A 19,346-nucleotide genomic window follows, 5' to 3' on the forward strand; every position below is an offset into this window, starting at 1 on the left:
CAGTCTATCTATCAGATCTAGGTCCTTAATCTATTTCTCACTTCCACTGTATAATCATAAGGGATTTGATTTAGGTCATACCTGAATGGTCTAGTGGTTTTCCCTACTTTCTTCAATTTAAGTCTGAATTTGGCAGTAAGGAATTGATGATCTGAGCCACAGTCAGCTCCTGGTCTTGTTTTTGTTGCCTGTATAGAGCTTCTCCATCTTTGGCTGCAAAGAATATAATCAATCTGATTTTGGTGTTGACCATCTGATGATGTCCATGTGTAGAATCTTCTCTTGTGTTGTTGGAAGAGGGTGTTTGGTATGACCAGTCCATTTTTTTGGCAAAACTCTATTAGTCTTTGCCCTGCTTCATTCCGTATTCCAAGGCCAAATTTGCCTGTTATTCCAGGTGTTTCTTGACTTCCTACTTTTGCATTCCAGTCCCCTATAATGAGAAGGACATCTTTTTTGGGTGTTAGTTCTAGTAATTCTAATAATCATGTTAGTTATCTAATTATCTAATAGTGTTAGTTCTAATAATTCAAGCAGACCCCAAACATAATGGGCTGCCTTGTGAAGCACCTTCTACCAATCCTGGCTGGCTGACAAATGGTAGGTGGAGGTGAGACATAAAAATCACTGTGATTTTTTCCCACTACACCTGAAATAAAACCCAGACTCCTTCCCGAAGCTTGTCATCCCCATGTGATCTTGGTTCCAGACTCTCTCCACTCTACTGGGGACTTTCAGTCCCTAGCTCTGCTTTCTTCCTGCCCTTTCCCACCTTGGGGCTTCTGAAGGTGCGGTGCGCTCTCCACCTGGCTTCCCACAGCTTTCCATCCCTTTACTTACAGTTTTCCTCACAACTTAGTTTTGTTATTATTTTCTCTCTGTCAAACCATTAGCTTGACTACAGTGACTATGACAGCACCCAGCTCCAAGCCCCACACATAGTATCGAACAAATATTCGCCAAATTAATTTAAAAAAAGAGGGGGATCCTTTGTCTCCACTCAGCTTCCCCACTGACTTTTTTACTGGATCATTCCCAAATCAAATGACACCATCTCTTTATTCTCCAGTCTTATTTCCCACAACTCATTCTCCATTACCGGCCCCCTCAATTTCCCATCTTCATAAATACCACTGATTCATTCAGTTGTCCATTATTCACAAACCCTGTGTGAACCCACCTCTCAGCTCTTACACCCCTCATCTCCAAAACTCTTCCCTCTTACATTTCATAAACTTTGAAACCACCTTTCACCATAAACCTCTCCATCCACAAACTCTCCTTCAACCCATCCCTCTCACCTCAGGACGAGCTCTTAAAATCTATCACTCAACTGCTTAGCTCCATAAGCTCCCTTTCAATCTGTTCCATTTTAACCCCTCAGGTCCCTTCGGCCTCAGAATCCGGCTTCAGTCCTCCTCAAGCCTCCCCCTCCTGTGCGCCCTGCCCTCCCTCTCTCCGCCCAGAGACTCATCGCATCTCTCACCTGGCACCTTCCTCACCCCTCACGACCCCAGCTGCCCCGGTCCTGGCCCCTCGGCCCGCCCCCTTCAGTGAAGCGACTTTGGATGGCCCCCCGCCGAATCCGCGCCAGCACCTGGCCTGCGCCTCGTCCAGGCTCTGGTCGGTAATGGCCATGATCTGCTGCAGGACGTCTCCTGTGTTGGAGCCCGGTGGGAGCCCGGGCGGCGAGCGGCGCGGGGCAGGCGGTGGCGGCGCGGGGCGCGGCGGGCGCTGCGGAGCGTCCATGAGCTGCGGGTGCTCAACCAGGAGCTGGCGAGCCTGGAGAGCTCGCGCAGACGTCGTAGCCAACTGCTGCAGTCCGTGCGCCCCGGGCGCTCACCCCGGAGCCCCGGCCCTCGCCGCCGCCTACGGCCAACCGCCGCCAGCTGGCGGCGGCGCCCCGCCTAGGGACACGCCCTACTACCGCCGCCAGCCAACCACCGCCGCCCAAGCATCCCCGCACCGCCTAGAGACACGCCCCCACCAGCCCCTCTCAACGGCCTAGGACTCTTTTGGAGGTTGCTGAGGCAACGGCGCTTTCCATTTTAACCCCCTCCCTCTTCCCAGCTGGCTCAGACCGTAAAGAATCCGCCTGCAATGCGGGAGACCTGGGTTCGATCCCTGGGTTGGGAAAATCCCCTAGAGTAGAGCATGGCAACTCACTCCAGTATTCTTGCCTGGAGAATCCCCATGGACAGAGGAGCCTGGAGGGGTACAGTTCATGGGATCGGACTGAGCGACTAAGCACACATTCTTCCAGCCGGAGAGGGCGACGCCGTTTTTGTTCTGCTTTGGAGACTCCCATCTCTCACATCTCTGCCTTCCGCATTTCCTCAGAGCGACCGCTCCTGCTCAGAGGCACTTCACTTCTCCTCAGAGCCAGAGCCCACCCCCTCCCCTTTTCACAGGCTCCCATGTCTCAGAGCATTCCTCAGGAACCCACACATCTCAGATCCTAACTTCTCAGGCACTCCACTCTTACTTCAAGCCACCCTTTATTTTCAGACCTTCCCTTGCCTTTCAGAACCCCATCAACAGCCCCCCCACCCCCCCACCCCCCCGCCGCCACACACACAATCTACAGAAACCCTGAGCCCCAGATCCCTGCTCAGTGAGCTAGTGTGTCCCTCAGCCTAGGTCCCATCAGGTGGGTTGGGGCTTTCGGCCTCCTGGCTCCCCCTGCTGCACCTCCAGTGTTCCATGGGTGGCACTAGAGTATGTGGTGATGGTGGCTGGGAGTTAAAACTGAATGATTTTCTCAGCTGCAGAAACCAATTCACCTTTCAAGATTCAGCTTAAGAGTGACCTTGCTTGTTTATTCATTCTTTCGCTAGCATGGGAAGGATGCTTTCTGAGGACCTACCCTGATGCATCCCCAAAGCAGAGTGAATCTTCACAGGCCTTTGTTTCTAGCTGTTAGGACTCGCACCATCAGAGGATTTTTGTGTAAGAGAAAAGGATTTATTATTGGACATAAATCACTTCTCCAAAGTCATGGGACCTCCTTGAGCCCGTTTGCTTTGGGGATAGATTTCTGACACAGGCTCAGAAAGGAACTTCAACTTCCTGTGAACATTTCAGAATCTTCTTCCCACTACTGTTGGAGAGGAAATGCGAACACCATCTAATGTGAAAACCACGACATGGCCCGTTAACAGAAGTACTAGACCACGTGGAGACCACGGAAATGTCAGTGACTAGAGTGGTCAGTGACTACACAAAAGACCTGAAAAGTGGTCGGTAACTGTGGTGTCCTTCAGAGAATAGTGGTGGGAGGAGGGTGTTGAAAGCTATGAGTACCATCTGAGACAAAAAACCTGGTCACCTGGCAGACAGGAGAGAACCTACAGGGGAGGGAAAAACTGACGGCACAAGATCCCAAAGGAGACCAGAATTGTGTGGGTTAGAACCTGGAAGATGCTGATGCAACAGCAGCCCGCTCAGAGCACATGAAACAGACCTACCTTCGGAGACCACTGGGGGCGGTACCCACCCCACAGGAACTGATTGCCTCTGCACCTGAAACAAATACTCCTGTCCAACAGCCATGGAGCTCCATGGAGACAAGGACTGCGTACTCATCTGTGGGGTAGAGGTGCTGGCCAAGGTCATCACTTCTGGCAATTCAGGGCCCAGGCTAAAGGAACCACGCTGCCCACCTTGGACCCTGGGATACCTAGCACCCCAGTTTATTCTTGCCTCCTCACAGAGCTGTTGTAGGGCTGGGAGAGTTTTCCAAAGGGAAACCCAGCCCCATTTCATGTAGAAAGACCTACATGTTTTTGGTTCTTTGGCAGTGAATGCTTTAGTACTTTAAGAATCTGGTCTCTGATGGGAGGCCTGGGTTCAAATCCTGGCTAGGTGTGGAAGCAGAGAATCCAGATCCTGGTTCACTCTGCGCCTAGCAGATTGCCTATATGAGCATCTGAGAGGGGGTTCATCATGGGTCTGGCACATCTGAGACCATAGAGTGAAGCGGGCAAAGCCGGGCTGAGCTTGTGACCAATTCCGGACTTGATGGAAAACTGAAGCCCTTTCTTCAGGGGCCTCTCTAGCCCCTTGTGTCCTTCTGAAGCTATGTGACCATGGGCCAAATCTCAATCTTTTTGGGCCATTGTCCTCACATGAAAAATATGTATAACACCTTTGCCACAAGAAGCAGATGGTGATTAAATAATGTACCTAAAGAACCCTGATGCTGGGAAACAGAGGGCAGGAGGAAAAGGGGGGACAGAGGATGAAATGGATGGCATCACCGACTCAATGGACATGAGTTGAGCAAGCTCTGGGAGTTGGTGATGGATAGGGAAGCCTTAACGTGTTGCAGTCCATGGGGTCGCAAAGAGTAAAGTACATATCTGTGTGCCAGGCACAGCAGAGGAGCTTGAGAAATGGCAACTTTAAAATCCTGCATGCTGGCATGGACCCTACAACCCCTAGCCCTTCTATTATAGGTAGGTGATAGAGTGGGCAATGGGATAGACACACCTGACTATTAACAACCTGGACTCAGACAAAAGGGCAAGCAGCAGGCTTACACAGGCCAGGAACCACTCTGGGTCCAAAGGATGGAGACAGAGAGGCAGGTGGCAAGACGGAGGCAGGGGAACAGGGGGAGGAGACAGAGGACAAAGGAACAAGACCAAGGGGGAACGAGAATAGGGCCGAGGAGATGCCATGTTGAAGGATCCCAGCTCATTCTGAGCCAAGGTGGACAATTCTGGGACACAGGGACAGACAGACCAAGCTAACAACAGAAGAGGCTTTGGAGATCTCAGAGTAGAAAAGTTTACTCCTTAAATCATGCCTCCTTGTAGACCGCCTCAGTTCTCATGGGGACAGGCAAGACCCTTGGAGGCTGCAAGGGGTCACAGACCTTTCCCAGCTCACACTCGGCGCTCCTGTCTGTGCCCCTAAACAGCCTCAGGCAGACGGGGCACCCATAATCCATCCTTGTTACCCTGCTTCCCTGGGCCGCGTGGTCCGAGAGTCCTCGTCTCTCTCATCTTTATCATCTACACCACCCCAGACAAGAAAGCAGTCCACAGGGTTACCAGGCGTGTGCATAAAAAAGTAGAAAAGTGTCTGTTAGAAAGCCCCCCAACCTGAGATGACTTCAGAGCCCGCTTCTTGCACCCCATTCAGCTCTCTCCCAGTTGCATAGATGACCCTAACCCGCAGGCTCAGAGACAGGCACAGCTGTGTGCCTGGGTAGGGCTGGCAGTGGTTCATGCCATGTCAGACCGACGGTCTGCCTTTAAGTCTGGCCCGCAGACTGGGTAGAGCCAGGTGCATCCACAGTGGCTGGGGCGGCGATGTGGCATTTGCTGTACCCTGCTGAAGTCCAAGGTCAGCTAAAGGGTGGAGTCCATCAGGGAATGGCCGTTCTCAGGAAGCATGATGCGGGTACTAGCGCCTGTGTGAGTGGAGGCTGTGTAGCGAACAGACTCATGGGTAGATGGGCGGAGGCACCGACAGCAGAGGAGACGGCGGAAAGTGAGGCGCATCTCAGCATCACGGCAGGAGTACACCACAGCATTGACCAGAGAGTTGGCCTCGGCTAAGAGTAGGAAATACTTCTCCACTGCCAGGACGTTGCAGGACTTGCAGCCCAGTCCATCCAGGAGCAGCACCACCTGGCCCGGCGTCCAGCAGACCACAAACGCCCCTGTGGGATAGAGCCTGATGTGAGCAGGGCCAGCTGTTACAACCGCTCAAAGCTGGAGGGAATCTTTAGATCTTGGACGACAGCTGAGCGGTTTACAAGGAAATGCTTCCTGTCTTGCTGCCTTTGCAGCATGATGGGCAGAACGGCTAAGAAGGGGAACCTTTCTCTGATTTGTCCTCCTTTCCTAACTGGTATACGGTGGACAGGTGGAGTAGGAAATGGCAGCTACAGTATTCTTGCCTGGAAACTCCCATGGACAGTGGAGCCTGGTAGGCTACAGTCCATGGGGTTGAAAAGAGTCAGACATGACTGAGCACGCATGCACACAGTGGACAGGACCCTGGACACCGAAGATTCTTTGGTGGAAAGGTCACTGTGGGACTGGCCAGTTAGTTGGTGGGGGAAAAGGAATGATTGGGAAGAGTTATGCTGTTTCTTGGGGGTGGTGTGTGTCCTCAACCCAGACCATTCTACATTTAACAGCCGAACTGACCTCATTACTCCTGGCTAAGAACCCTTAAATTCCCACGGAACTCAGAACAAGCTCCTGTCTGTCCCCTTTAAGGCTGTGCTGACCTCTCCTCATAGAACAGCTACGCGGGCCTTCTTCTCTCTTTGGGCTGGTCCTGTTGGAGATCTCACTTTCCGTTCCCGCTGCTTGGAACTCTTCCCTGGCCTCATCGCAGGTATCACTTCCTTGGAGAACATTCCCCACTCAAATCATCCCCACCCATCACGCTCGATCAGACTGGTAGTCAGGAAGCAGGGTACCACTCACCTAGGATGATGACGACCGTCTTGACCAGGTTCAGCGTCGTTTCACGGTAGCGGGGGTGGCAGCTGACGTGCTCGGACATGCGCTGCACTCGCCGCCTCACATAGAAGAAGATGCGGGTGTAGACAGCCACCATGAGCAGGAAGACGAGCAGGCTGGACAGAGCCCAGACGGCGAGGTAGGAGCGGCTGAGCAGGGGGGCCATTCGAGAGCAGCGCTCCAGGGCACAGAGGCAGTGCCAGGAGTGGGCGGGCAGCAGCCCCAGCCCCAGCGCGGCCACCCACACGCCCACAATCAGCATGATGACCCGGCCTCGGGGCAGGCGGCTGTGCAGCTGCACGGCCATCACACTGCGGTGCCGCTCCACGGCAATGGCCAGAAGTGTGGCCACGGAGGCCGTCAGGCTTGTGTCCAGCAGGCCCTGCCGCACGAACCAGCCCTGGAGTGACAGCCGGGCTGTGCGCGGGCCTGTGTGGAACATGAGGAAGAGGTAGGCCACACCGGCAAAGAGGTCAGCTGCGGCCAGGTTGCCGAGCAGGTAGTAAATGGGCTGGTGGAAGCGGCGATTGGAGGCGATGGCTGCGATGACCAGCAGGTTGGTCAGAAGCACCAGCACGCTGACAGTCAGGCCCAGCGCCACCACGACCAGATCTTTGGGCCGCCAGTGGGAGCTGAGCTCCTTGCCGCTGTTGTTGTAGAAGAAGCCGATGGTCTCATTGTAGTAGCACTGGCCCATGGTGACTGTCTGGGGGCAGAGAGGGGGAAGTCAGTACAGGCAGTCCTTGGTGGAAGGACACAGAGGGGAGCAGCAGCCAGAGGGAGGGTTAAGATGGGAAGGGCAAGCGTCTCAAACTCAGATGAAAGTGAAAGCGAAAGTCGCTCAGTTCTGTCCAGCTCTTTGAGACCCCAAGGACTGTATAGTCCACGGAACTCTCCAGGCCAGAATACTGGAGTGGGTAGCCTTTCCCTTCTGCAGGGGATCTTCCTAACCCAGGGATGGAACCCAGGTCTCCCGCATTGCAGGCGGATTCTTTACCAGACGTCTGACCACCAGGGAAGATGCCTCATGGCAAAGCGGCACTGGTGGGGACAGGGCTGACCTGGAAAAGAATGCTCCATGGGTTGGGGGGTGGGCAGCTGTCGCTTAATTACGAATAAGCCTCTTGTAAAGATATCCCCTGAATCAAATGACTGGGCGGTTTTGTTTTTAACTGAAAGAAGCAAAACAAAACTCATTTGCCCACCCAGGGCCAATCTGTAACCAACTTGTGTTGGGTGATGGTGGGGGGCGTAGATTCGGGCAGGACAAAGGGGTGTGAGCCGTGAAAGCAGACAAGGGAGTTTCAGTTTGGTGCCGGGGTCAGTGCAGGGAGCAGAAACCAGCGGGCGTGTTCGCAGGGTGGGGCCACTGCTAGGACCTGGCAGGAGGTCGGTGCTGGGGTGTGGTGACCTGGGCGATCAGATTGGACAGTGAGGCAGCTCCATGAGTTGGGCGGCGGGCTTTGCTTTGCGCGCGAGTGCTCCCGAAGCAGGCGGTGCGTCGGGCCGCTCCGGGTGGGAGTGAAGACGCTGGCGGCCTCTGGGACAAAAGGGGCTGTCAGGAAGGCGGTGGCAGGCCTGGCCTAGGGGGGTGGGGGTGGGACCCAGGCTGGGGGAGGAGAAGAAGGAAGGAGAGGAGGGTGAGGCGCCTGGGGCCCGCGGGCACGTGCCGCGCCCTCCCCGGGGCCCGCGCCCACCCACCCCCCAGTCGATGCCGGCCTCACCTGAGCCGCCCGTCACGCCGCAGACTGGGCGACCCCGCGCCCGAGACCCATGGCCGGGCGACCAGGGCGGGAGCAGAAGAGCGTCTGGAAGCGCCGGGCCGGAGCGGTCCGGGAAGGGCGGGAGGCGGGGCCCCGGCGCCACGCCCCCGTCGCGGCGTCCCGCCCCCACCACCTGGGCGAGCCCCGCCCCGTCCCCGCCACCTGGAGGAGCCTTGCTTCCGCAGCCGCGGCGGGGACTGGGGCGTCCGGAACCGCAGCTCCCCGTTTCCTCTCCGCCTCGCGGCCCCTCGGCCGCCCCCTCCACTTCCGGCGCGGGACCCCCACCTCCTGTCCCCGCACACCTCTCGCGCCTGCAACTGTGGGCCTTCGCGGGGCTGGCCGAGAGTTCCCGCCGTGACCCGGCGCCGCCCGGGCCCACGTCCGGGTGGTCGCTTGGTCCGCGCCCCCGCCCCGGCCCTCCCCCGCCCGCTCCCTCGCGTCCAATCCGTCGCCGAGTTCCAAGCCACGCCCTGATCCGACCCCGCTCCCCTCGCCCGGACCCCAGCCTCTCCTTGGCTTCGCCGGCCCAGAGCTACCGCACGACTGGCCCCAGCTGACTGTCCGGTCGCACTCCGGTTTCTCGGAATGCCTCCCTCCGCAGCGCTGTTCCCTGCCCGGCCCACGCCTGTGGCAGCCCTGGACTCCCACGTCCCAGAGCACACAGCCCTATTGTCTCGGTTATCTGCACTTTGTTTGAGTGTTTGATTTCGCAGGACCGGATCGCAAGCGGAGCTCTGGGAGGGCCGGCCCGTGTGACTCAGCCAGGTGTCCAGGCCCAGCCTCTACCGCCTGTACCTGCTCGGGGGTGTTCAAAATAAGGGCTTTGGCTTCCGTAGTCGGTGAAACTGGAGCGGAAGACTGCTGCCTCACCAACCTCTCATGTGTCACCCTCCCCCAGCAAAGAAAGACACTCAAGGATATAAAAGACACAGTTTATTCAGAGGCCACCAGACCGCAGGCACCACCAGGATGCTGAGTCTGAGTTGCCACACACTCCAAGATCTGGTCACTTGGGATCAGCTAAGGAGACAGAGATGGGGGAGTGGCCACAACCAAAGTAGCAAAAAGCACCCCTGTCTCAAAGATCCCGTGACCTATACTGACCCTGAGTAACCTCTGAACCTGAGTGGCCCTGATGCTTGACATTGACCTGTGTCTTGTAGAGGGTATCCTGGTACCGCCAAAAGGGTTTTAGTTCTCTGCTAGGCCATGTAGTCTTTCCTCAGAGCAACTCTCCAGACACCCCAACATTTAACTCCTGGGAAGTTGGGCCCATCTTCTCAGTCCTGGCCTTCTTGATCAGAGTGCTGGAATACTCAGAAGCGGTCCTCAGCCTCCTCCGTTTGGGGGTCTGGGCAGCAGGTGGCCGTGGGCACAGACTCGCTGTGCAGCTTGGAGAGTAGCCTGGCTGTCTCCTGGGTGATCTCAAAATGCTTGGGCAGAGGGGTGCGGCGCAGAGGGCTGTCCTCACGGGTGGTAGCGGCAGGGCTGGGTCCTCGCCTCTGCAAGCTCCCTTGGGGCACTGATGTGATGGGGGTCTCCTCGGACAATTTGGAAGCCACCAGGGCCAAGCCGGACAGCTGGTGGGTGACAGGCCGCACACCTCCCCGGGGATACTTCACTGGCTGGCGGCTGAAGTGGCCACGGGGCTGTGTCCCCAGGGGTGAGTCCTCAGGCCCTTGGCTGGGCACTGTGGGATAGGGTGGTCAATGCTCAGCACCCCAAAGTCCTCTGGATACCACCCTCCATTGTCATCACCAAGTCCAGCAACCCCAGGGCAGGAGCAACCCCAGAACCCTGGGCTAGCCTCTAACACACTCACCTTCCCCTCCCTCATTTTTGATGTCTTCGGTTATTTCCTCTTCCTGCTCACTCTGCAGAGTTGAAATCTGTAAGAAACCCAGGAATGAGACCTCCAGGAATAAAATCCCAGTTCTTGGAAACTCTTGAACCAGAAATAAAATCCTAGTTCTTGGAGACACTTGAACAAAGCTCCTCTTTGCAGTTTTGTTATTTGGGGAGAAATGATGCCCGTAAGAATGCACTGCTTGCCGTGCTATCATTAATCTCAACTGTGGGCTCTGTAAAGTGGGAGTGCCTTTGTTCAGCAGAGGTTGTTGGTTGTTAGTTACTCAGTCATGTCTGACTCTTTGCGACCCCATGAACTGTAGCCCACTGGGCTCCTCTGGCCACAGGATTCTCCAGGCAAGAATGCCGGAGTGGGTTGCCATTCCCTACTCGAGGGGATCTTCCCGACCCAGGGATCGAACCCAGGTCTCCCGCATTGCAGGCAGCAGAGGACCAGCCTGGAAAGTGACAGCCAACTCTCCGTTAGGAAGGGGTGAACTACTGATCTCCATCCTGCTATACTTCCTACAATTTTAGGCCTGCTTTTTTAGCTTATCTGTTTACCTTTTAGTTTATCCCTTAGCTAAATGCGAATAGCAGTTGGAATACTCTCTCTGTGTCCTGAGCACTTTCTGAAGTTCTGAGTCCCACACCTCACTGACAGCCCCTTTCCCAGCTCTGGGGTTCTACAGGGGGAGATCCAAGCTCTCAGGAATGGTGAGTATATCAGGACCCGAGGGACAGGAAGCCTCCCCTAAGAGTCCCATCTACATATGGTTTTCACTAACAGTACGTACCTCTTAGGGCACTTAGTATGGAAGCTCACCTGCACTGTAGGTGTGCAGTCAATGGAGGCTTGCACACCCCTCTTTGGCCTCACTTCCTACCACCTTCCCCTCACTCATTCATTACAGCATAGGGCTATGCCCTGAACACTCCAGGCATGGTCCTACCTCGGGGGTTTTGTACTGGCTGTTCCCTTTGCCTGGAACACCCTTTCCCTGATCTCCACCTGGCTTACTTCCCCCTCACATCCTTCTAGTCTCTGAGCAAACTCATCTTCTTCATGAGACCCACCCACAGCATCCTATTTACTGTTACAAAGTACCCACCACCTCTCACCTTGGTGCCCTTGACTTCTTTTACTTTACCTAACCCTTTGTCTCTTACTTGACCCAACCCTTTCTTTCCTTTATAGTACTCATCACCTTGTAACATCCTATATACCTTTGTATGACTTTGTATCATATATCTTGTTTATTGTTGGTTTTTTCCTCACTAGAAGGTAGGCAACCGAGAGGGTGCAGTCTGAATATTTTGCTGATATATATGTAGTGCCTAGAACAATGCTTGGCACACAGTATGTGTTCAATAAATATTCTGTTGAAGGAATCAATAGTATTCATGTTAGGATCTCTGCAAGGCTGTACCCTGTTGTTATTCCATTATTTCCCACCACTCCATTCCTTACTTTTCCTTTCAGGATGAGCGCAGGGTCAATAATAAAGGAGGAAGGGAATGAAATAGACAATTTTAAAGGGGAAGGAAGGAAGGAAGGCAGACAGGAGAGAGAGTGGGAGGATTACATGGAGAGCAGGTTCTCCCCATGTCTGTGGGCCCAGCAGGTTCCTACCTCTGGGAGCGTGGCCTCGGGATGCTTCTCCAGGGCACTAAGGAGTATGGCATCTGGGTCCTGGTCTGAGGCTAGGGATAAGGGCAGGGGGTCCAGGACAAGTTGTAAGTGTGGTGGCTGGAGGCTAGCTGGGAGGGTCACAGGGGGTGGGCTGGGTTCTCGGGGCAGGGGCTCAGTGGGCAGGAGGAGCTCGTCAGGCCCGAAGATCTGCTCATAGTGCACAATGAGGAACTCGACGAGCTGAGCCTGGTGTGCGGAATCCAGCAGGCAGGTGACGGGTCCGGCACTGGCTGGCCCTGGACCGTCGGGCAGCCGCAACAGCGTCGGCCCAAATACAATGCCCAGGTTGTTGGCAGACATCTTGTTGTCCTCAAACTGTGCAGCCACCCTGGGGACAGCACGAGAAGAAGGATCAGGGCACAGAGTGTCTGATTACTGGTCACTGGGTAGGACCTGCAAACCAGGCTAGTGGCGACTTGCTCAACTCATGGGTAAGAGGTTCTGGTCATTGTTTGCGACCAGCAGCCACAAGCCTAGAGATGGGGGTCAAGGGTCAGCATCCAAAGTCAGGAGTCATGTATTAAGTTTCAGAGCTCAGAAAATACATATGAAGGTTAGAAGTCAGTGTCAGGGGTCAGTGGTCCCATGTCTAAGGGGGGCACAACAGTCTGAGCCTCAGGTCAGAAGTCACGTGTTAAGGTCAAGGACAGTGCACACCTGAACAGATGGGCCACCAGGTGCCGCAGGGTGCTGTAGTTAGAGTCGGGCAGCTGCATCAAGAGGGTCTTCAGCGAGCAGATAACCTCAGGGCTGGGGCTGGGGGTCCCAGGGTCGTGCACAGGGTCTGCATGCAGGGTCTTAGCCAGAGAGATGAAGGCATCGTAGAGGTGGAAGGGGATCACGGGGTCAGTGAGCTGGGGGTGGAATGGCAGGGGGGATATGGGTGTGGGTGGGCTGCAGAGGGTCCTCAGCCTGAGCCCATCTGGCCCATGAGTCCCAAGCCACTGAGCACCCACCTCCTGGAGGAATCGCTTGAGAACACTCGAGACATCATGAGGTGAGTTCCCTGACAGGTCAACCAACGCTCGGCCATTCTCAAAAGCCTGGCACAGCCGTTCCACGCGGACCCTGGACCCGCTGACCCGATAAATGCCCTGCAGGGCAGGGGTGGGAAGTGGACACCTGGCTTGCAGTCTGGCCATTGAGAGGGCTGGGTCACTACTAGGGGTGGTCAAAGGTCAAGGCAGCACCTGCACATGGAGCGCGCGCTGTTCTATCTCGGCCGTGCACCTGGTGATCACAAAAGGCACCTCCTCTGGGAAGTCCCTGGGCAGCTGCAGGAAGCTGACCCCAAAGAGGGGAGTCCGGGCTGGTAGCCGCTTATGTCCACAGAGGATCAGTAGGGTCTCGAGGCAGCGCTTGTGGCAGGCCAGAAAGCACTAAGGGAAGGTCATGAGGGTCAGTGGGGAGAGAAGGTCATAGAGATACTCAGGGGGTTCGTAGGGGAGCATCAGATCAGGGCAGGCCTCTCATGGGAAGGTCTTAGAATCTCAGGTCGGGGAGATGCCTGTGGTCAGAGAGGTCACTGGGGGTCAGCCCAGGCCGCACCTCCTCGCACTCTGTCCCGCTGACCATGAAAGCCTCACACTCTCGGCACTTGGCTGGGCCCCGCAGCCGCCGCAACCGGTGGGTCTGGGCCGCGCTGGATAGTGTCCACTTCCTGAAGGGGGTCCCTGGCCCGTTCTCCAGCCCATCTCCCAGGTCTGCAGGGAGGGAGACAGGGTCAGAAGTGCCTAGTCCATCCCCAGCCCACCTCCACCTGCTTCCAGCCTCACCAGGGTCTCGCTCCTCAAAGTCATCTGAAGACTCGGTGCCTATGGATGACACTTTTACCAGCCGCCTTGTGCCGGAGCCTGGAGTCGGAAGGTTACAGAGGGTGAGGGTCACAGAGGTCATGGGGGAGGCTCCAAGGCTAAGGAGACCTTCCTGGTCTTCAGCCTTCCCAAAGCACCCACAGATGCCCTTGGGGAAAGGGTCAGAGGTCAGAGGGGTCAGACAGGTCAGGGGTTAGGGGCTGAAGAATATAGGTCAGTAACCTGAGGGTAACGGTGGTTCCAAGTTGGATCAAGAGAATGGGTCAGAAGTTGAGAAAATAGGTCAGGGATGCAGGGTAGGTCAGAGGTCAAAGAAAGAGGGTTCAAGATTGAGGGTCGGAGCCTGGCCAGGGGCCAAGGATGGTCCCACCTGGACTGGAGGTGGGAGAGTCCTGGGAATGAGGCTCGCTGCCACCACCCACACCGTCCACATCGCTGCCCACAGTGGGGCCCGGAGCTCCTAGGGAGGGGCAGGTCGGTCAGGTGCGGCCCTCTCCCCGAACCACTCCTGCCCACCTTTCCCAGTACTCACCCTGGCAGCCTGTGCCTGTGTCCTCCCAAGAGCCTGGCTCAGCTGCACTCTCCTCCAGCTGTGGAGGGGGTGCTCCAGAGAGCTTCTTTCTTGTGTCCAGAGGGGAACTGAGAGGAGAGGTTTGAGGGCTCTGATAATCAGGAAGCTGGCCGGGGACTGACAACTTCACGGACTTGGGTCTGCAAGCCCTATGGCCATGGGCATCATGGCCCCCAGGGCAGTAACCCCAAATTCCCAACCCTCCCACGACTAGGATAACCCCACCCAAATGCCTGGCACCGTGTCTCCCTGGCTTCCTATATGACCCTGCTCCTGGGGACCCACCTGTGCGTGAACTCCTGGAAAGAATAGGCGGGTGGCGGGGGCGGTGGGGAGTGGGGCTGTATGGCCCTCACGAACTCTTGGTATCGCTGGCCAGGCTCGAAGGGAAGGCAGCACTCGGCCAGGGCGGCGAAGGCGCGGGGGGCACGCTCTGCCTGAGCCTCTCGAAGCCCGAACAATCCCAGGGTCACCTGCGGGGCGGAGCCCGCGTGAGAGGGGCGGAGCCTGGGGCGTGGCCTGACCCTGAGCGACACCAGCTCCGTCCAGGCTGGTCCAGGCTTGGGGGCCTGGCAGGGCAGTGGGAGGTGGCTGAGGGACTGAGCCTGCCGCTGGCATAGGAGTGTGATCAGAACCCGGGTGGGTCAACCTCGGGGGAGGACCCCTTGAGTGGGGACGAGAAAGGAAGTCTGGGGGCAGAAACTGGCTGTCCCGGGAGAGGGAGCGAGTCCTGGTGCACCGGAGGCGGTCTAGGGGCAGGTGAGGCCCAGCGGTGCTATTGAGCGTGGCGGGCAGCTGTCAGGTTAGGGTCTCACCCGCCTCAGCACTTCGTCCCCCTGCAGCACCAGTTTGCGCACGTGTGACACGATCCGCTGCTTGGCTGCCTCCAGATCCTGTTGCCGCGCGTTGGCCTCTCTGACGCAGGCCTGGTACAGCGCTTCGGCCTCCTGCGCCTGGAGAAACCGAGGCAGGGAGCGTGTATGGGAGAGATCCGTGGGGCTGGGGGCGCCGAAGCGCAGCGGGGCACGGGGCGGGGTCCCCACCTTGGCCTGGGCCTCTTCTCGAGAGCGCCGCCGCCGCTCCTGATGTTTGTTGGGGCCTGGTGAGGCCTGGAGAGCCAGGTCTTCAGGCGACACCTGGGAGCGAACCCGCAGCTCCTCGCTGCGCTGCATGTACTGGAGCTGGGCCCTCCGCAGCGCCTGCACCGCCTCGTTCTAGGGGCGGAAGAGGGACGGGTCTTCCGGCTTCTTCATCTCCTCCCCCAACCCGCTTTCCCAGCCCGCAACCCTAGGCCTCACCATGCGTTTCTGCCCTTTCATCCACTGCTCCTTGAACTCCTTCCGCCACTTCTCAATCTCAGTCCGTTTGGCAGCCAAGGGCTGGGAAGGATGGGGAATGAGGAATGCTGCCCGGGTTGCCTGGTCATCCCATTCACTGTGGCCACCTGTCTTTCACCCTCTGGACCCTTTTCTGGGTCTGCACTCTCTCCTGGGTCTTCTCCCCCAGATCTGCCCTCCCCTACCCCGGTGGCCTCTCCGCAAAGAATCTCGGTGGTCACCTCCATCCTTTGGGTCTGGAGCTGGGGATGCCAAGGCTCTCTTCCTGAGTACACTCGGCATCTCGCCCCATGGCCCGCAGACAAACAAAAGCACAGTTTTGCAATCACACAGGAAGCCTGGTTTGAATCTCTGCTGGGTAACCTCGGGCAAGTTCCGCAGCATCCCTGGTCTCGGCTTCCTCATCAGCAAATGGTGCTGATGGTAATGATGCCTCCCCGGATGCTTGTGGAGAAATGATGCATGAGGGCCCCCCTCACCTGGTAATAGTCCCTTTTCTGCTGGGCCAGGGTCTCCATGGCCAGGGTTGCTAGGCTGAGGTCGTGCTCCAGAAACAGGAGGTAGATATATTGCAGTGACATTTGGCTCTGGGGGAGGGGAGAGGCAGCTGGTGTTAGAGGATGCTGAGGATCTAGGGGGGGCCCAGCTGGGATTCTAGAGGGGTTGGGCTCTGGGGGCCAGTGTCTGCTCAGGGCTACCTGCTGCTGGATTGACACCTTGCCAGCCTCGGCAATCTTCATAATGCTTTTGGCAAACTCCAGCTCTGGGGGTAGACAGCAGGGGTCTGAGTCAGGCAGGGTGTGAGTACACCAGGGTCCAGTGCAGGGCCTGAGACTGGGCCCAGGAAACCCTCACCATAGCTGGCTCTCTTCTCAGTCCAGGCCAGCAGCTCCTTGACGTAGCGGCTCCAGGTCTTGGCGTACTCCAGGGCTGCATCCACGCCCCCCTTGGTTCGGATGAGCCGCAAGTCCAGTTCCTCGCCTGGGGCAGATGGGGGGACCTCTGAAGCTTCCCTGCGCCCTCAGACCAGACCAGTGAACCCTGTTCTACATGCCATGGCTTCCCCAAACACTCCTTGCTTTTACTTATCCAGGTTGCTATCTTACGCTGATTCTCTGCTGAGACTGGGGCTCCCTGAGGACAGGGGCTCACGCCTGTTGTGTGCACTGCCATGCCCCTGGTGCATGGAACAGACAGTTGGTGATGAAGGACTCCTTTCTGCCCCCACGCTTCTGGCCCCAGAGCCCCCTACCTGTAAGGGGTGCAGGATCCTCTGGGGAGGGGCCACTCCAGCAGCTGGTTTCACTGGTCTGAGGGGTGGGGGGAGACAGCATTCAGCAACACGCAGTGCAAGCGCCCCACCTTCCTCAGTCTCTTCTCTGAGGCCCCTCCTCCCTGTCCCCTGGGTTCCATCTCTCACCAAAGTGGCTGTGGGTTTCTTGTCAGGTTCCAGGTCTCCTGAAATCACAGGGTCTCCAGCCAGCATCTCAAGAGTCCTGGGAGGTCAGGGAGTCAGGATGCCACCCTCCACCGAGTCTGTCCCACCTAGGGTGCTGGGGACCCCAGGGAAGTTTGGGGATGGTCCTAGATATCACCTCTGTGACATCTGTCATATCTGGGTCCTGAGGGATGGGACTTTAGGGAGGGAAGTGAGCTTTTTTTTAATGAAATTTCAGATAGAATTTGAAGGATCCTGGGTAACTTTGGGGTTTAGAGTAGGATTATAAAGCTCTCCAATGTTTTAAGGAGTCACAAGCGTCACAAGAAGGATACGTGGGGGCCCTAGGATCACTCTGGGGGTTGCTGGTGGATTTAGGGGGTTGAATTTGGGGATATTCAGATGTGTTGAGGGCCCTCTCTTAGGCTTCTTGGGTTATTAGGTAAGTGCATCCAGAAGCTGCAGGTTCCTAAAGGGGCTTTGGGACCCTAAATGGATTTAGGGGTTCTGGCAGAATTTGGGGTGACTCAGGCTCAGACTCACACGTTCCCCAGTGAGATCTCGAGGTTGTCCAGGCTTCGGAAGATGTCACTGTACCTCTTCCTGCTCTCAGGAGCCGGGGGTAACCCTTGGAGAGGGGAGTATCACACATAGGCCAACAGAAGCCTCTCTCCACCCACTGCACCTTGGCAGGGCAGTGTGGTGTGTGTGGGGGGGTGGGGGTGGGGAGGTGGGGTGGGAGGAGGGAAAGAGAAAGGAAAGAGAGAGAGAGAGAGTTCTGGTCCCATGGGGAGTGCAGGATGGTGTGGGTGTTTGAGCTGGGATGGCGGGAGTGTGGGCTTGGGTGGAGCCCGACTCAGGACAGGCAGATGGACTCAGGCACAACCCAACACAGAGCATTGCTTGGAGAAGCAGAGACACCCACACATGCATGGGCCTAGAAGCAAAGTGACAAAACAGATGTCCTAGATACAGCCGCACTGTCTCCAGGGACAGAGACAGCTTGACAATGGAGCCACACAGACCTCAGGCCAGACAGATGGAAATACACGTGGGACAGACCAGCACAGGGCCTGCGGCAGAAACACACACGGGCAGATTGAAACCCGGAGAGGCATAAAGACCAAATGACACTCGATATGCAAATCAGAGACACAAAGACTGGCGGAAACAAAGTCGGACCTCGCCACGTTTCTGCTGCAGGCACCCCTTCTAGGGGGCGCAGATCAGCATGTTCCCCTCCCTGGGCAATGGAGTAGCTGGGTGGGGATCCTGCCGCGTTGCCCTCTCCATCAGCAGTCGTGACACCCTGCCCCCATCACAAATATCAGAAGCAGAAGCGGCCACTTCCCCTTCCTGGGCCCCCTCCCCCAGACATCCGGGGTGAACTCTTACGGGGGAGGGGGTCAGGGGCTGGTGTCCCGGGCCCCCTCTCAGCTTGGGAGTCCCCACAGTGGAGAATTCCCGCGTCCTCCCCATTCAGGAACTCCTCTCCCAGCTCTCCGGACAGAGAGGGACAGGAGGGGACCCTCACTGATTTAGGAAGTAGGATTCGGTCGGGAGAGGCCCCTCGAGGATCACGAGTCCCGGACCGCCTACCCGGCTCTGTTGAGTCCATGCTCCGGCCCTAGGGTCGCTCGGCTAGGACGGGGACTGGGATGGAATCGCGCGCCGGCGACGCCGGGGCCAAGCCCCGGTTTCCTGCCTCGGCCGCCGCTGCCGGGGTTCCGCGCGGCTCCGCCTCGCGAAGGCCCCGCCCCCAACCACGCCTCTGCTGCTAGGCCACACCCTCCAGGCGAAGACGCGCGGGCCACGCCCCCTGCCGGAGCGGCCGGGGGTGCACTCAGGACTTCCCGGGTGACCGGCCGAAACGACCCCATCCCGGCTAGGGTTTCCTCTTCCCAGATCTTTGTGGGGCCCCCTAACCCCAGCATATTCCCTTTACACTGAGCCCACACAGTCTGCCTGGCCAGAGGAGCCTGTCCCAAACTTTTCCCGTTCTACGACCCAGTGACACCCCTGCCCAGAAGTCTCTTGGAACTCAGTGGGAGCCCCCTGGTGGTGGTCTGATGTTCTGCCCCATTCCGGTTGAATCTGAAGTCCCCAAAAGCCGAACGCGGAAGAACTGATACTTTTAAACTGTGGTGTTGGAAGACTCTTGACAGTCCCTTGGACTGCAAGGAGATCAAACCAGTTCATCCTAAAGGAAATCAGTCCTGAATATTCACTGGAAGGACTGATGCTGAAGCTGAAACCCCAATACTTTGGCCACCTGATGCGAAGAACTGATTCACTGGAAAAGACCCTGTTGCTGGGAAAGATTAGAGGCGGGAGGTGAAGGGGACGCCAGAAGATGAGATAATTGGATGGCATCACCAACTCGATGGACATGAGTTT

General features: G+C 57.0%; 3 protein-coding genes across 7 annotated transcripts in view; all 3 read right to left on the reverse strand.

Annotated features, from left to right (window-relative positions):
- PBX4 (PBX homeobox 4) overlaps positions 1-1,917 on the reverse strand; it is a 63,007-nt gene extending 61,090 nt beyond the window's left edge. The window contains exon 1 of the mRNA XM_018051502.1: positions 1,598-1,917. Coding sequence (XP_017906991.1) covers positions 1,598-1,749 — 152 coding nt within the window. The 5' untranslated portion in view covers positions 1,750-1,917. The remainder of the gene's footprint in view (positions 1-1,597) is intronic.
- LPAR2 (lysophosphatidic acid receptor 2) lies at positions 4,776-8,337 on the reverse strand. 4 transcript variants are annotated; one of them, XM_018051506.1, is made up of 4 exons: positions 8,210-8,337; positions 7,865-8,025; positions 6,450-7,191; positions 4,776-5,671 (listed from the first exon to the last, which is right to left on the reverse strand). In XM_018051506.1, the coding sequence occupies exons 3-4, from the start codon at positions 7,180-7,182 to the stop codon at positions 5,358-5,360; spliced, it is 1,047 nt and encodes a 348-aa protein (XP_017906995.1). In that variant the 5' UTR covers positions 7,183-7,191; positions 7,865-8,025; positions 8,210-8,337; the 3' UTR covers positions 4,776-5,357. The 4 variants fall into 4 exon arrangements, with proteins under 4 accessions (XP_017906995.1, XP_017906992.1, XP_017906994.1 ...); XM_018051503.1 differs by having other exon boundaries at positions 7,897-8,094; positions 8,210-8,295; XM_018051505.1 differs by lacking the exon at positions 7,865-8,025 and having other exon boundaries at positions 8,210-8,295.
- On the reverse strand, positions 9,167-18,697 carry GMIP (GEM interacting protein). 2 transcript variants are annotated; one of them, XM_018051508.1, is made up of 21 exons: positions 18,549-18,697; positions 17,493-17,577; positions 16,932-17,007; positions 16,764-16,821; positions 16,367-16,492; positions 16,210-16,274; positions 15,991-16,098; positions 15,473-15,553; positions 15,218-15,388; positions 14,990-15,127; positions 14,460-14,647; positions 14,136-14,242; positions 13,974-14,063; positions 13,565-13,642; positions 13,338-13,492; positions 12,980-13,168; positions 12,746-12,883; positions 12,447-12,643; positions 11,730-12,117; positions 10,071-10,137; positions 9,167-9,938 (listed from the first exon to the last, which is right to left on the reverse strand). In XM_018051508.1, exons 1-21 carry the CDS (start codon positions 18,565-18,567, stop codon positions 9,565-9,567), a joined length of 2,898 nt encoding a protein of 965 aa, XP_017906997.1. In that variant the 5' UTR covers positions 18,568-18,697; the 3' UTR covers positions 9,167-9,564. The 2 variants fall into 2 exon arrangements, with proteins under 2 accessions (XP_017906997.1, XP_017906998.1); XM_018051509.1 differs by lacking the exon at positions 18,549-18,697 and having other exon boundaries at positions 16,932-17,064; positions 17,493-17,559.

The sequence above is a fragment of the Capra hircus genome, chromosome 7 (assembly GCF_001704415.2).
Source record: "Capra hircus breed San Clemente chromosome 7, ASM170441v1, whole genome shotgun sequence".
Lineage (NCBI taxonomy): Eukaryota > Metazoa > Chordata > Mammalia > Artiodactyla > Bovidae > Capra > Capra hircus.